This window comes from Pseudophryne corroboree, chromosome 11 (genome assembly GCF_028390025.1).
Source record: "Pseudophryne corroboree isolate aPseCor3 chromosome 11, aPseCor3.hap2, whole genome shotgun sequence".
Classification (NCBI taxonomy): Eukaryota; Metazoa; Chordata; class Amphibia; order Anura; family Myobatrachidae; genus Pseudophryne; species Pseudophryne corroboree.
Genome location: NC_086454.1, coordinates 324,214,547 through 324,232,574, shown reverse-complemented (window position 1 = coordinate 324,232,574; position 18,028 = coordinate 324,214,547). Strand labels below are relative to the sequence as shown.

Here is an 18,028-nt window from a genome sequence, read left to right as displayed (position 1 = left end):
CTATCAGCAGGATCCTTTAGGGCGGCCGTATCCTGAGACGGTAGTGCCACCTGTTTTGATAAACGTGTAAGCGCTTTATCTACCCTAGGGGATGTTTCCCAACGTGACCTATCCTCTGGCGGGAAAGGGTACGTTGCCAATAACCGTTTAGAAATTATCAATTTCTTATCGGGGGAAGTCCAGGCTTCCTCACACACCTCATTTAATTCCTCAGATGCAGGAAAAACTACAGGTAGTTTTTTCTCACCGAACATAATACCCTTTTTTGTGGTACCTGGGGTACTATCAGAAATGTGTAATACATTTTTCATTGCCTCAATCATGTAACGGGTGGACCTATTGGAGGGTACACTAGTCTCATTGTCGTCGACACTGGAGTCGGTATCCGTGTCTGCCATCTGAGGTAGCGGGTGTTTTAAAGCCCCTGATGACATTTGAGACGCTGGAACAGTCACAAGCTGAGTAGCCGGCTGTCCTATGTCGTCAAACCTTTTATGTAAGGAGCTGACACTGTCACGTAATTCCTTCCATAAGTCCATCCACACAGGTGTCGACCCCTCAGGGGGTGACAACACATTTACAGGCATTTGCTCTGCCTCCACATCATTTTCCTCATCATACATGTCGACACAGCGGTACCGACACACAGCACACACACAGGGAATGCTCTGACAGAGGACAGGACCCCACAAAGCCCTTTGGGGAGACAGAGGGAGAGTATGCCAGCACACACCAGAGCGCTATATAACAGAGGGATATCACTATACAGAGTGTTTTCCCCTATAGCTGCTTGTATTATATATATACTGCGCCTAAATTTAGTGCCCCCCCCTCTCTTTTTTACCCTTTCTGTAGTGCAGGACTGCAGGGGAGAGCCAGGGAGCGATCCTTCCAGCGGAGCTGTGAGGGAAAATGGCGCCAGTGTGCTGAGGGAGATGGCTCCGCCCCTTTTTCGGCGGGCTTTCTCCCGCTTTTTGTGTTATTCTGGCAGGGGTAATTTACACCTATATAGCCTCTGGGGCTATATATGGTGTCAGTTTTGCCAGCCAAGGTGTTAATATTGCTGCTCAGGGCGCCCCCCCCCCAGCGCCCTGCACCCATCAGTGACCGAAGTGTGTGGTGTGCATGAGGAGCAATGTCGCACAGCTGCAGTGCTGTGCGCTACCTTGGAGAAGACAGAAGTCTTCAGCCGCCGATTTTCCGGACCTTCTTGCTTCTGGCTCTGTAAGGGGGACGGCGGCGTGGCTCCGGGAACGGACGACGAGGTCGGGTCCTGTGTGCGATCCCTCTGGAGCTAATGGTATCCAGTAGCCTAAGAAGCCCAAGCTACCACCACTTAGGTAGGTTCGCTTCTTCTCCCCTTAGTCCCTCGCTGCAGTGAGCCTGTTGCCAGCAGGTCTCACTGTAAAATAAAAAACCTAAACTATACTTTCTTTCTAGGAGCTCAGGAGAGCCCCTAGTGTGCATCCAGCTCGGCCGGGAACAGAAATCTAACTGAGGCTTGGAGGAGGGTCATAGGGGGAAGAGCCAGTGCACACCAGATAGTCCTAAATCTTTCTTTAGATGTGCCCAGTCTCCTGCGGAGCCGTCTATTCCCCATGGTCCTTACGGAGTCCCCAGCATCCACTAGGACGTCAGAGAAATATATATCTATGAAAGGGTGGGTGAGTACTTTTCACCTGGGCTTGGGCCTGTTGGAGGGGCCTGGGTTCCGCTGCTGTGTGCTGCGCTGGGGAGAGAAGCAGCTGCAGCAGTGTCCTCTCTCCGTGCGTGACGTGTGATGTGGGGTGTGAGGATCCCCCCGCCACCCCCTGCTGCTCACCCGGTGCCGGTGTCACGTACAGTGTACCAGCGACGCCAAGCTGCGATGATAACTCCACGGGAATTAGTTCTAAACACATACAAAGTCGCAGATGAAGCACAATAGAACTTAGCATGAGAAAAGGCCGCGCTGTTTGCACGCAGATTCAGACTCATTCACACACAGATGGATAAATGTCACACATCACACTGATTAGTGCAATCTCGCTAAGTAGTTTTGTATCTCCCAGTTGTTTTATTTGTGCGAATAAGATGGACAGACTGAGCAAGTCGCACGGGACCTGGGGCCCTCAGTGAGGCTTTTTGGCGCGACTGTAGCCTCACAGTGTATATGTCAACAAACACTACTACACGCCTGTTCTCCCTGTCAGTAATGGGGAATAAGCCTGTAACCATCTGTTTTTCTTTTTTAGTCACAGAAAAATTGAAATGACGTGTGACACCCGGGTTCTAAAATAGTGAATAGGTGAAAGTGCCAGAGTGCAGTCAGCGGCAAGGCTGCGGAATCCGTTTCATGTGTTGTGCAAGCGACTATTTGTGCACAGCCCCTAGCTTTAGCTAAATTTTATAGCCGTGTTTGCCTGATAACTGGGCCGGTCTTATGGGACCATAAAGGAGTCAGTCTGAAGTATACAGATAACGTTACACACAGGATATTCTGCTATACTCAGTTATATTCCGTCAGCAGAACAGTACATGCAGAGACACTACAGCCATGCCACCTCCCCAAGTTACCGACCAGTAACATATAAGGAGGGTAGTAAAGTAACGCCATACTTGCCTACCTGACCTCTCCATGAAGGAGAAAATGCTCTGTTCCTGGACTTTCCTGGTAATGTTTGATTGCCATCACCTGTGGTGAGCTAGTTAATTGATAAGAAAGGCGTTTCACCACAGGTGATGGCAATCATACATTACCAGGAAAGTCCAAGAACAGAGCATTTTCTCCCTCATGGAGAGGGTCAGGTAGGCAAGTATGATAGTAACCCCCAACAGGCTAAATTATACTAGTATTAAAGATACACAATGCAAAATACAATCTAGTACCTAACTGCGCTCAAACCCCTACTAAAATTGTTTTGATTTGCTAGTAGTGGCCTGTAATAATTGTGTTTGCTTTTGTCAATAAAGGTAGGATAAATGAATGTATTAGAACAGTGATTCTCAAACTCGGTCCTCAGGACCCCCACACAGTGCATGTTTTGCAGGCAACCCAGCAGGTGCACAGGTGTATTAATTACTCACTGACACATTTTAAAAGGTCCACAGGTGGAGCTAATTATTTTACTTATGATTCTGTGAGGAGACCTGCAAAACATGCACTGTGTGGGGTCCTGAGGACCAAGTTTGAGAACCTGTGTATTAGAATAACAACTAATTTATTAAATGCCAATAAGATACGGCTGTATTTCCTTATATGAACCCTAAACAGTCCTTTTTCAAAAAGCAAAGTTCATACAGTTCTTTTAGCCTCCTGTGGGTCGAGGTGCCCTTTTGGAGTGAACGTAGAATACCTATGTACCATACCTCCCAATATGACCCTCTCCAGGAGGGACAGAATGCTCTGCTCCTGGACTTCCCTCTTATTTTAGGATTGCCATCACCTGTGCTAAAACACCTTTCCTATCCATTAACCTGTTCAATCAAAACAGGTGCCGGCAATCATAAATGAAGAGAAAAGTCCAGGAGCAGAGCATTGTGTCCCTCCTGGAGAGGGTCCTGTTGGGAGGTATGTCAGCATATGCCGCGCCGACACAGTTTTAGCATTGCCAAATACCAAAATTGTGGCAGGGTGTGCTGGGACGTGTAGTTCTACAGCAGGTTTTTCTTCAAACTGTCACCAGTATGCGATATAGGAGTTTAAAGCTATATACCTGGGAAAGTTTTTCACTGTTTTTTAATATTCACCATTTGTTTTATTTATTAGATGTTGCAAAAACAACTGGTTATTATTACACAAAAATCTCACAACTTTTAAGGACAATTCAAATATGCACAGAGTATACCTCCCAACATGACCCTCTCCAGGAGGGACAGAATATTCTGCTCCTGTATTTCCCTGTTAATTTAGGACATACTTTCCTACTTGACCCTCTCCATGAGGGAGAAAATGCTCTGTTCCTGGACTTTCCTGGTAATGTATGATTGCCATCATCTGTGGTGAGCTAGTTAATTGATAAGAAAGGTGTTTCACCACAGGTGATGGCAATCATACATTACCAGGAAAGTCCAGGAACAGAGCATTTTCTCCCTCATGGAGAGGGTCAGGTAGGCAAGTATGATCTAGGATTGCCATCACCTGTGGTAAAACAACTTTCTTATCCATTATCTGTTCAACACAGGTGACGACAATCATACATTAAGAGAAAAGTCCAGAAGCAGAACATTCTGTCCCTCCTGGAGAGGGTCATGTTGGGAGGTATGGTGTACTGTCCTTAATCCTGGAGATGCTAAAATCAATGAGTCCTTAAATTCTTAATACAAGTGACAGAGACCGGCGTCCCATATCCAGTGGATAACTGAGTTCTTACCGTTGCGGCCGTGTTCGTGAGGAGTCCGGGTGCGGGTACGCGCCGGGAATCTGTAGGGGTTCTGAGCTGACCAGTAAGCAGCAGCCAAGGCCTGCTCGCTCGGTGTGTCCTGGTTCCGACCCAGCCGGGAGCCTGCTCTGTGCGCCGTCCTGATCTTGCGTCTAGGGAAAGGGGTTCACCGCCTTGGAACCTGTCCGGGATTCCACAGCGAGAACAACCAGTCACCTAGCCGAGCCTCACCTGCATTCACCCTCCTCGCTGCCCGTCCGTCTGCGCTCACTCTCCGATCCTGCTGTGTAGCAGCAGAATGTTCGTCGCCGGTGCTCGGATTTCTTCTGTTATCCGCTGACCACTTGGGTGTTTTAGTTCTCCCCAATGTCCTCCAACGCGTTTCAGCCTGGTCTGGCCTTCCTCTGGGAGTTTGCCTAAATTATACTAGTATCACAAGTGTCACCCGATATAGGGGGTCATTCCGAGTTGATTGCTCGCTGCCAATTTTTGCAGCGCAGCGATCAGGTAAAAAAATGGCAAAACTGCGCATGCACCGCAATGCGGAGGCGCGTCGTATGGGTACAAAGGGGATTGGTGCTGGGTGATGGATTTAGCGAAGATTCCATTCGCACAGCCGAATGCAAGGTGATTGACAGAAAGAGGGTTTTTGTGGGTGTTAACTGACTGTTTTCTGGGAGTGTTTGGGAAAACGCATGCGTGTCCAGGCGTTTGCAGGGCGGGTGTCTGACGTCAATTCCGGGACCAAAAAGACTGAAGTGATCGCAGCGGCTGAGTAAGTCCAGAGCTACTCGGAAACTGCACAAAATGTTTTTGCTGCACTCGGCTGCAAAGGCGTCCGCACACTTGCAAAGTGAAAATACACTCCCCCGTGGGCGGCGACTATGTGTTTGCACAGCTGCTAAAAGTAGCTAGCGAGCGATCAACTCGGAATGACCCCCTTAGCTCAAGTATTTGCCAGAAAGTCCAGATCCTGGCTCCAAATCACTGTCCTGCCAACGTATTATTGGGTGTAGTACTTGGATAACACTGTATAGCAGTGGTTCTCAAACTGTGTGCTGTGGCTCCCTGGGGTGCTTCGGGACACTTGCAGGGGTGCATTGGATTGGTAATCCAGGACCAATTAAAATTATTTATGGTCAATATAATAGGCAAAACCAGTGCTGGTGGCTGCTAATCATAACATATGTGCACAAACAGAAGCAAATCTTATCACTCACCACACAACTGACCCTAAGGATGACAGTTTACTTAATTTAATATTTCTTTCTAAATTTCTCACTAAAAAAACTTTTGGCCTAGGGGTGCCGTGAAAAAAATTCTGATACTCTAGGGCGTCGTGATTCAAAAAAGTTTGGGAACCACTGCTGTATAGTATAAAACGTTATACCAACCATCATAGCATAGCCCATTGTAATCAGTTATGGGGGAGGGGCAGTAGACTGCCGTGGTGCCACAATCATCGTTATATCATTAGCAGACAGTAAAGGCCCATGTAGACGGGCCGATGCGGGGAGAGACGTGTGCTGAGCGAACCGCATATCTCTCTTGCCGCTCAGCACAGCGCGATCTGTGCTGAGCGTGCGGGGGGAGACGGAGGGGGGGGGGGGAGAGGGGCGCTCATTTCACCCAGCGGGTGAAGTGAGCGCCCCCCTAGATTGACGCATCGCTATCGCTGTAAGGGCTACACACGGAGTGATTAGGCTTATATTCTAAGCAATCTAGTCAGATTGCTTAGAATATCGCTCCGTGAGTACCCCCCTTAACTGGACAGAACATATAAATAAGATTAAGGTTTTTTAGCAAAGCAAAAAGCACACAACTGCGCAAAACCATGATGTGCTGCAGGTGGGGCAGATGTAACATATGCAGAGAGAGTAAAGCTAGGTACACACTATACAATTATTAAGCCGATTTGCCAATAATTGGGTTCTCAGCCAAATTTATTGTATAGTGTGTATGAAGGATCGTTTCGACGATAATTCTGGAAAATCTTAGCCACACACACGAGCGAACGATTTTGCGATCTCTCGTCCGAAACGAAAAATCTCAGACGCAATCTCCCGATATCCAGCAGTGTGTGTGCATTCTCAATAATCCGCCCATATTTCCTATGTTTACCTGTCATTAGGTCATCCTTCTTGTGGGCGGACATATGCAAATGAAGTGTGATGTGGCAGAAAATCTGTAACTTAAAAAAAAATTAAAAATCTTGTGTAGCACAGATATAGGTGTCTACAATTTCCAGAAGGTGCTCGCCATGCAAGGGGATGCGGAACTTGTCCATGTCGTCCTATGTCGACATACACACCAAATGTTTGTTTTTAAAAACCGTGTCGACTTTTTGACCTGTTGACATTTTAAATGGCGGCGTTTCGACTGTGTCGACATGTTAAATGTCGGTATTTTGTCCAAGTCAGTATTTTGACCTTGTCGTTATTTTGCCCATTGGTCAATTATTGTCTGTATTCTGACCGTCTGGATTTTGATTGTGGATAAATCATACTGATCCCGCGGATCGGAGGCTTGGACTTTATTAGTTTTATAATGTCTTTGTATCATCCCACAATCCCTAGTATTTCCATTGTACTTACTGCCATAGATTTGTCCTGACCCTGAGTCTCACGGATCTCTGCACATGGACACAATGGCGAGCGTTTGCATGGTAGATGCTAGAATCAAGTGGGCTAAGGGACCTTTTCCGTCTGGGGGAGGAGTTACGACACAAGGGGGAGGAGCTAGGCCAGCCTGTCCCATTCTTAGTTGTATGGAACTTGGTTGTATCTGTCTTTCTGTTAGAGGGGGTTTGGGGGCGGGAACTGGGCAGCAGCAATGCAGTAGCGCAGAATCACCCAGACACGTGGGAGTGCTGTGGGTGTGTAGCTAATGCTTTGTGCATACGGGGAGGGAAGCCTGTTTCTGAGGGATCTCACACCTAGCGTGAGGCTGGTGATGATGTTGTCGCGGCTGCCATGTGGGCGGTGGCGCTTCCTGCTTGCAGCTGCACAGATTCTTGCATTAGCGCCAAGGGCGGGATCCCGATAGTCAGTAGACAGCAGGATTGACCTGCCAAAATCCCGACACATCTGGGTAAGTATTTTTTCCCTACCCCAGATCCTAACCCTAACCCTAACCCACCCCTCCCAAAGCCTAACCTTTAACCTCCCCCCTTCCACTCACTGCCTAAACCAACCCCCACCACACACACACAACCTGACCTCCCCCTCCCACCCGCAGCCTAACTCTATCCCCCCCACACACACAACCTGACCTCCCCATCCCACCCGCAGCCTAACTCTATCCACCCCACACACACAGCCTGACCTCCCCCTCCCACCCGCAGCCTAACTCTATCCACCCCACACACACAACCTGACCTCCCACCCGCAGCCTAACTCTATCTCCCCCACACACACAACCTGACCTCCCACCTGCAGCCTAACTCTATCTCCCCCACACACACAACCTAACCTTCCCCTCCCACCCGCAGCCTAACTCTATCACCCCCACACACACACACAACCTGACCTCCCCCTCCCACCCGCAGCCTAACGCTATCCCCCCCACACACACAACCTGACCTCCCCCTCCCACCCGCAGCCTAACTCTATCCCCCCCACACACACAACCTGACCTCCCCCTCCCACCCGCAGCCTAACGCTATCCCCCCCACACACACAGCCGCCCCCCCTCCCACCCGCAGCCTAACGCTATCCCCCCCACACACACAACCTGACCTCCCCCTCCCACCCGCAGCCTAACTCTATCCACCCCACACACACAGCCTGACCTCCCCCTCCCACCTGCAGCCTAACCCTACACTCCCCCCTCCCACCCGTAACCTAACCCTAAACTCCCCCTCCCACCTGCAGTCTAACCCCCTGCAGCCTTACCGAAATCTCCAGAAGCCTAGCCCCCCCACCTAACCCACCCCTCCCACAGCCTAACTACCCCCCTCTCCCCCCCAAGCAGTCTAACCCCAACCTCCCCCTCCCGCAGCCTAACCCTAACTGCCCCCATCCCTGCAGCCTAACCCTCCCCCCTTTAGCATTACCCTAACTGTCACCTCCCACAGCTTAAAAGCAGCCTCTGCGACCCCCCCCCCCACCAGCAGCCTAACTCACCCCTATAACAGCCTTATCCTCTTTCCCTTTACAACCTAACCCTAACCCACCCCTCCCACAGCCTAACCCCCCCCCCTTCCACAACCTAACCCTAACCCCCTCCCCCCCCCCCCTTCCACAGTCTAACCCTACCACACCCTTCCCAGGCAGCCTAACCCTCACCCCCAACCTGCAGCCTAACCCTGACCATCCCCTCTAGCAGCCCAACCGTAACCTCTCCATCCCACAGCCTAACCCTAACTGCCACCACCCCTGCAGCCAACCCTAACCCCTCACACAACCACCCTAACACCTACTCCCGATACTTACCTCCGGGATGTGTCGGGATTGTAACCGTTGTTATCCCGCTTTCGGTCTCCTGACTGTCGGGATCCCACTGCCTGTATTTTTTTGACCACACCCCTCTCATAACATACATACCCAGCTGTTTCCTTGTTGTAGTCTGAAAATGTGATATTTTCTTTATGACGGAGTACAGTGATGTATTGGTAACTACCGTTGGCTTTGACACACCAGCTGTTATTACAGCACATTTTGGACTCCAGGTGACTTGGTGAAAGATAATTTTTCAATGTCTTTCATCCCATCTGAAATAGATTCACACAAATGGTTCTAGCGTCAATTTATGACAACGGGTGTTTAATGTGATTTCTCATATTATTTCCTTTAATGTGCTGTACGAGGCGCCACAAAGTGTCCACAGGCGTAAACATACAAAACAAACACTATCAGCTAGTCATAGCGTAAGTACATAACTACCAATATATCAATGTAAGTAACACGGATAGAATAATGTTTTATCATTTACAGGTGTTCTAGGTAACGGAGTATTATGATCCAGATTTCTAAAGTTAACCTGGCTACTTTCCAAAAAGAGCTCCATCATTACACTAGTACAGATGCAGCCACGCTAATCGTGGCTCTGTCTGTGCGGGCGCGCCTAACGCCGAGTCCGGGGAACGCACACGTCCGTGGCGCGCACGCACCCCATTCATTAGAATGGGAGCATCTCAGTGCGCTCCCGGCGTGACTAGGCGGATGGATCGCCTAGTCACTCCAGGAGCGCTCGTATGCAATGGAGCCACCTCAGATGAGCACGACTCCATCTGTATCTAAATCAGTGGTTCCCAAACTTTCCTGAATCACGGCGCCCTATAGTATAAGCATCTTATTCATGGCACCCCTAGCATAAAAGATTTTTATTGATAAGTTTGGAAAAGAAATATTAAATGAAGTAAATTGTGCCCACCTGTCATACTTAGGGGTCTATTCATGATGCGGTGAAAAGTGTGGAGAAGTGAGCCAGTGGAGAAGGTGCCCATGGCAACCAATCAGCTGCTACGTATAATTTTACAGAATGCATTTTAAAAATGTTACCTCAACACTGATTGGTTGCATGGGCAACTTCTCAACTGGCTCACTTCTCCTCACTTTTCACTGCTTCATGAATAGACCCCTTAGGGTCAGTTATGTGTGGTATACAGTTGTGCTTCTGTTTGTCCACATGTTATATGATTGGCAGCCACCAGCACTGGTTTTGCCTATTACTTTGACCATAAATAATTTGATTTGGCCCTGCACCACCAATCTGAGCACCCCTGCCAGAGCCTCGCGGCACCCCAGGGTATCTAGGCATTTGGTAATATAATAAATAAAATGATAAGTTAATAGCTCCAGCTATAATAGCGCCTCTAGAGGTATCGGTATGGCTAATATCAGTCAGTTACGGTAACGTCAGCAGAGCAAGTCTTCCTACACACCTCCATGGGGTGCAGGATAAAACTCGTGATGTAGATGGATGTGATTTGACATTTCATAACGGCAAATCTTGTATATCGCCAAGAATAGAATAACCCCCCCACCCTTCCACCCCCCTCCCCACCCCCCCCGGCTTACTTATGGGCCCTACACACTTACAAATCTCACTGCACAATATGAACGTTCTCGTTCATCAATGAACGAGAACTCGTTCATATCGTGCAGTGTGCAGGCACCAACGAGTAACGATGCGTGGCCCCGCGCCCGTTAATCGTTGGTGCCGGGTCGCTTATGCATGCAGGCCATTATGGACAATCTCGTCCATGTTAGCATGCATTGCTATAGAGACGGGTGACGGGGGGAGTGAAGAAACTTCAATCACCCCCTCACTCCCCCGCCACCGGGTTGCCCGCCGGCCGTATCTGCCGTCGGGCAGCTCGGCGGCGGATCGCAGAGTGTGTAGGGCCCATTAGAAACATTTTTTTTTGGCTATCATTTTTACTTATTTGAGTTAGATGCATAAACTTCAATTTACACATATGTGTGTTTTACGTGATAATCCTCCATCACCACGGTGACAGGAGCCTCACATATTGCAGACGCAGAAGTCGGCCAATCGGAAAAGCTCTGCCTTGCTCTTAGCATTCTAAAGCTGTGACTGACTAAAGGTTGTCCTCTAACCATGAGAGAGAAGTGATTATAAGTGTGCCTGGCGCCTGCACACACATTATAACTTTGTGCTCCATGTTCTTCTCCACAGAAATTATTGCAGTGGAGTCGGCGAGCCCAGGTTCTATCAGTAATGGCGTCAGCTCTCTCTGCGCTATTTGTGGAGATCGGGCTACTGGGAAACACTACGGGGCTTCCAGCTGTGACGGATGCAAAGGATTCTTCAGGAGAAGTGTTCGCAAGAATCATGTATACGCGTGCAGGTAATACATATTCACACCGTCAGTAAGAATCACGTGTATGCGTGCAGGTAATACATAGTCACACCGTCAGTAAGAATCACGTGTATGCGTGCAGGTAATACATAGTCACACCGTCAGTAAGAATCACGTGTATGCGTGCAGGTAATACATAGTCACACTGTCAGTAAGAATCATGTGTACGTGTACAGGTAATACATAGTCACATGTGCAGGTAATACATAGTCACACTGTCAGTAAGAGTCACATGTGCAGGTAATACATAGTCACACTGTCAGTAAGAGTCACATGTGCAGGTAATACATAGTCACACTGTCAGTAAGAATCACATGTGCAGGTAATACATAGTCACACTGTCAGTAAGAATCACATGTGCAGGTAATACATAGTCACACTGTCAGTAAGAATCACATGTACAGGTAATACATAGTCACACTGTCAGTAAGAATCACATGTACAGGTAATACTTAGTCACACTGTCAGTAAGAATCACATGTACTGGTAATACATAGTCACACTGTCAGTAAGAATCACATGTACAGGTAATACATAGTCCCACTATCAGTAAGAATCACATGTGCAGGTAATACATAGTCACACTGTCAGTAAGAATCACATGTGCAGGTAATACATAGTCACACTGTCAGTAAGAATCACATGTGCAGGTAATACATAGTCACACTGTCAGTAAGAATCACATGTGCAGGTAATACATAGTCACACCGTCAGTAAGAATCACGTGTATGCGTGCAGGTAATACATAGTCACACTGTCAGTAAGAATCATGTGTACGTGTACAGGTAATACATAGTCACATGTACTGGTAATACATAGTCACACTGTCAGTAAGAGTCACATGTGCAGGTAATACATAGTCACACTGTCAGTAAGAGTCACATGTGCAGGTAATACATAGTCACACTGTCAGTAAGAATCACATGTGCAGGTAATACATAGTCACACTGTCAGTAAGAATCACATGTGCAGGTAATACATAGTCACACTGTCAGTAAGAATCACATGTGCAGGTAATACATAGTCACACTGTCAGTAAGAATCACATGTACAGGTAATACATAGTCACACTGTCAGTAAGAATCACATGTACAGGTAATACTTAGTCACACTGTCAGTAAGAATCACATGTACTGGTAATACATAGTCACACTGTCAGTAAGAATCACATGTACAGGTAATACATAGTCCCACTATCAGTAAGAATCACATGTGCAGGTAATACATAGTCACACTGTCAGTAAGAATCACATGTGCAGGTAATACATAGTCACACTGTCAGTAAGAATCACATGTGCAGGTAATACATAGTCACACTCTCAGTAAGAATCACATGTGCAGGTAATACATAGTCACACTACCAGTAAGAATCACACGTACAGGTAATACATAGTCACACTGTCAGTAAGAATCACGTGTACAGGTAATACATATTCACACCGTCAGTAAGAATCACGTGTATGCGTGCAGGTAATACATAGTCACACCGTCAGTAAGAATCACGTGTATGCGTGCAGGTAATACATAGTCACACCGTCAGTAAGAATCACGTGTATGCGTGCAAGTAATACATAGTCACACCGTCAGTAAGAATCACGTGTATGCGTGCAAGTAATACATAGTCACACTGTCAGTAAGAATCACGTGTATGCGTGCAAGTAATACATAGTCACACTGTCAGTAAGAATCATGTGTACGTGTACAGGTAATACATAGTCACACTGTCAGTAAGAGTCACATGTGCAGGTAATACATAGTCACACTGTCAGTAAGAGTCACATGTGCAGGTAATACATAGTCACACTGTCAGTAAGACCCATGTGTACAGGTAATACATAGTCACACTGTCAGTAAGAGTCACATGTGCAGGTAATACATAGTCACAATGTCAGTAAGAGTCACATGTGCAGGTAATACATAGTCACACTGTCAGTAAGACTCATGTGTACAGGTAATACATAGTCACACTCTCAGTAAAAATCACATGTGCAGGTAATACATAGTCACACTGTCAGTAAGAATCACACGTACAGGTAATGCATAGTCACACTCTCAGTAAGAATCACATGTACAGGTAATACATAGTCACACTCTCAGTAAGAATCACGTGTACAGGTAATACATAGTCACACTGTCAGTAAGAATCACGTGTACAGGTAATACATAGTCACACTGTCAGTAAGAATCACGTGTACAGGTAATACATAGTCACACTGTCAGTAAGAATCACATGTACAGGTAATACTTAGTCACACTGTCAATAAGAATCACATGTACTGGTAATACATAGTCACACTGTCAGTAAGAATCACATGTACAGGTAATACTTAGTCACACTGTCAGTAAGAATCACATGTACTGGTAATACATAGTCACACTGTCAGTAAGTATCACGTGTACAGGTAATACATAGTTACACTGTCAGTAAGAATCACATGTACAGGTAATACATAGTCACACTGTCAGTAAGTATCACGTGTACAGGTAATACATAGTTACACTGTCAGTAAGAATCACATGTACAGGTAATACATAGTCACACTATCAGTAAGAACCACATGTACAGCTAATACATAGTCACACTGTCAGTAAGAACCACATGAACAGCTAATACATAGTCACACTATCAGTAAGAACCACATGTACAGGTAATACATAGTCACACTATCAGTAAGAATCACATGTGCAGGTAATACATAGTCACACTGTCAGTAAGAACCACATGTACAGGTAATACATAGTCACACTGTCAGTAAGAATCACATGTACTGGTAATACATAGTCACACTGTCAGTAAGTATCACGTGTACAGGTAATACATAGTTACACTGTCAGTAAGAATCACATGTACTGGTAATACATAGTCACACTGTCAGTAAGTATCACGTGTACAGGTAATACATAGTTACACTGTCAGTAAGAACCACATGTACAGGTAATACATAGTCACACTGTCAGTAAGAATCACATGTACTGGTAATACATAGTCACACTAGAGATGAGCGCCTGAAATTTTTCGGGTTTTGTGTTTTGGTTTTGGGTTCGGTTCCGCGGCCGTGTTTTGGGTTCGAACGCGTTTTGGCAAAACCTCACCGAATTTTTTTTGTCGGATTCGGGTGTGTTTTGGATTCGGGTGTTTTTTTCAAAAAACACTAAAAAACAGCTTAAATCATAGAATTTGGGGGTCATTTTGATCCCAAAGTATTATTAACCTCAAAAACCATAATTTACACTCATTTTCAGTCTATTCTGAATACCTCACACCTCACAATATTATTTTTAGTCCTAAAATTTGCACCGAGGTCGCTGTGTGAGTAAGATAAGCGACCCTAGTGGCCGACACAAACACCGGGCCCATCTAGGAGTGGCACTGCAGTGTCACGCAGGATGTCCCTTCCAAAAAACCCTCCCCAAACAGCACATGACGCAAAGAAAAAAAGAGGCGCAATGAGGTAGCTGTGTGAGTAAGATTAGCGACCCTAGTGGCCGACACAAACACCGGGCCCATCTAGGAGTGGCACTGCAGTGTCACGCAGGATGTCCCTTCCAAAAAACCCTCCCCAAACAGCACATGACGCAAAGAAAAAAAGAGGCGCAATGAGGTAGCTGTGTGAGTAAGATTAGCGACCCTAGTGGCCGACACAAACACCGGGCCCATCTAGGAGTGGCACTGCAGTGTCACGCAGGATGTCCCTTCCAAAAAACCCTCCCCAAACAGCACATGACGCAAAGAAAAAAAGAGGCGCAATGAGGTAGCTGTGTGAGTAAGATTAGCGACCCTAGTGGCCGACACAAACACCGGGCCCATCTAGGAGTGGCACTGCAGTGTCACGCAGGATGTCCCTTCCAAAAAACCCTCCCCAAACAGCACATGACGCAAAGAAAAAAAGAGGCGCAATGAGGTAGCTGTGTGAGTAAGATTAGCGACCCTAGTGGCCGACACAAACACCGGGCCCATCTAGGAGTGGCACTGCAGTGTCACGCAGGATGTCCCTTCCAAAAAACCCTCCCCAAACAGCACATGACGCAAAGAAAAAAAGAGGCGCAATGAGGTAGCTGTGTGAGTAAGATTAGCGACCCTAGTGGCCGACACAAACACCGGGCCCATCTAGGAGTGGCACTGCAGTGTCACGCAGGATGTCCCTTCCAAAAAACCCTCCCCAAACAGCACATGACGCAAAGAAAAAAAGAGGCGCAATGAGGTAGCTGACTGTGTGAGTAAGATTAGCGACCCTAGTGGCCGACACAAACACCGGGCCCATCTAGGAGTGGCACTGCAGTGTCACGCAGGATGTCCCTTCCAAAAAACCCTCCCCAATCAGCACATGATGCAAAGAAAAAGAAAAGAAAAAAGAGGTGCAAGATGGAATTGTCCTTGGGCCCTCCCACCCACCCTTATGTTGTATAAACAAAACAGGACATGCACACTTTAACCAACCCATCATTTCAGTGACAGGGTCTGCCACACGACTGTGACTGATATGACGGGTTGGTTTGGACCCCCCCCAAAAAAGAAGCAATTAATCTCTCCTTGCACAAACTGGCTCTACAGAGGCAAGATGTCCACCTCATCTTCACCCTCCGATATATCACCGTGTACATCCCCCTCCTCACAGATTATCAATTCGTCCCCACTGGAATCCACCATCTCAGCTCCCTGTGTACTTTGTGGAGGCAATTGCTGCTGGTCAATGTCTCCGCGGAGGAATTGATTATAATTCATTTTAATGAACATCATCTTCTCCACATTTTCTGGATGTAACCTCGTACGCCGATTGCTGACAAGGTGAGCGGCGGCACTAAACACTCTTTCGGAGTACACACTTGTGGGAGGGCAACTTAGGTAGAATAAAGCCAGTTTGTGCAAGGGCCTCCAAATTGCCTCTTTTTCCTGCCAGTATAAGTACGGACTGTGTGACGTGCCTACTTGGATGCGGTCACTCATATAATCCTCCACCATTCTATCAATGTTGAGAGAATCATATGCAGTGACAGTAGACGACATGTCCGTAATCGTTGTCAGGTCCTTCAGTCCGGACCAGATGTCAGCATCAGCAGTCGCTCCAGACTGCCCTGCATCACCGCCAGCGGGTGGGCTCGGAATTCTGAGCCTTTTCCTCGCACCCCCAGTTGCGGGAGAATGTGAAGGAGGAGATGTTGACAGGTCGCGTTCCGCTTGACTTGACAATTTTCTCACCAGCAGGTCTTTCAACCCCAGCAGACCTGTGTCTGCTGGAAAGAGAGATCCAAGGTAGGCTTTAAATCTAGGATCGAGCACGGTGGCCAAAATGTAGTGCTCTGATTTCAACAGATTGACCACCCGTGAATCCTTGTTAAGCGAATTAAGGGCTGCATCCACAAGTCCCACATGCCTAGCGGAATCGCTCCCTTTTAGCTCCTTCTTCAATGCCTCCAGCTTCTTCTGCAAAAGCCTGATGAGGGGAATGACCTGACTCAGGCTGGCAGTGTCTGAACTGACTTCACGTGTGGCAAGTTCAAAGGGCATCAGAACCTTGCACAACGTTGAAATCATTCTCCACTGCACTTGAGACAGGTGCATTCCACCTACTATATCGTGCTCAATTGTATAGGCTTGAATGGCCTTTTGCTGCTCCTCCAACCTCTGAAGCATATAGAGGGTTGAATTCCACCTCGTTACCACTTCTTGCTTCAGATGATGGCAGGGCAGGTTCAGTAGTTTTTGGTGGTGCTCCAGTCTTCTGTACGTGGTGCCTGTACGCCGAAAGTGTCCCGCAATTTTTCTGGCCACCGACAGCATCTCTTGCACGCCCCTGTCGTTTTTTAAAAAATTCTGCACCACCAAATTCAAGGTATGTGCAAAACATGGGACGTGCTGGAATTTGCCCATATTTAATGCACACACAATATTGCTGGCGTTGTCCGATGCCACAAATCCACAGGAGAGTCCAATTGGGGTAAGCCATTCCGCGATGATCTTCCTCAGTTGCCGTAAGAGGTTTTCAGCTGTGTGCGTATTCTGGAAAGCGGTGATACAAAGCGTAGCCTGCCTAGGAAAGAGTTGGCGTTTGCGAGATGCTGCTACTGGTGCCGCCGCTGCTGTTCTTGCGGCGGGAGTCCATACATCTACCCAGTGGGCTGTCACAGTCATATAGTCCTGACCCTGCCCTGCTCCACTTGTCCACATGTCCGTGGTTAAGTGGACATTGGGTACAACTGCATTTTTTAGGACACTGGTGAGTCTTTTTCTGACGTCCGTGTACATTCTCGGTATCGCCTGCCTAGAGAAGTGGAACCTAGATGGTATTTGGTAACGGGGGCACACTGCCTCAATAAATTGTCTAGTTCCCTGTGAACTAACGGCGGATACCGGACGCACGTCTAACACCAACATAGTTGTCAAGGACTCAGTTATCCGCTTTGCAGTAGGATGACTGCTGTGATATTTCATCTTCCTCGCAAAGGACTGTTGAACAGTCAATTGCTTACTGGAAGTAGTACAAGTGGGCTTACGACTTCCCCTCTGGGATGACCATCGACTCCCAGCGGCAACAACAGCAGCGCCAGCAGCAGTAGGCGTTACACGCAAGGATGCATCGGAGGAATCCCAGGCAGGAGAGGACTCGTCAGAATTGCCAGTGACATGGCCTGCAGGACTATTGGCATTCCTGGGGAAGGAGGAAATTGACACTGAGGGAGTTGGTGGGGTGGTTTGCGTGAGCTTGGTTACAAGAGGAAGGGATTTACTGGTCAGTGGACTGCTTCCGCTGTCACCCAAAGTTTTTGAACTTGTCACTGACTTATTATGAATGCGCTGCAGGTGACGTATAAGGGAGGATGTTCCGAGGTGGTTAACGTCCTT

The 18,028-nt window shown here is 47.5% G+C and overlaps 1 protein-coding gene across 2 annotated transcripts in view; it reads left to right on the top strand.

The window, feature by feature from the left end:
• Positions 1 to 18,028, top strand: part of LOC134969625 (hepatocyte nuclear factor 4-beta-like) — a 188,726-nt gene that overhangs the window by 30,453 nt on the left and 140,245 nt on the right. For both annotated transcript variants that reach the window (XM_063945694.1, XM_063945695.1), the window contains exon 2: positions 11,004 to 11,175. In XM_063945694.1, the coding sequence (XP_063801764.1) occupies positions 11,004 to 11,175 (172 nt within the window). The remainder of the gene's footprint in view (positions 1 to 11,003; positions 11,176 to 18,028) is intronic.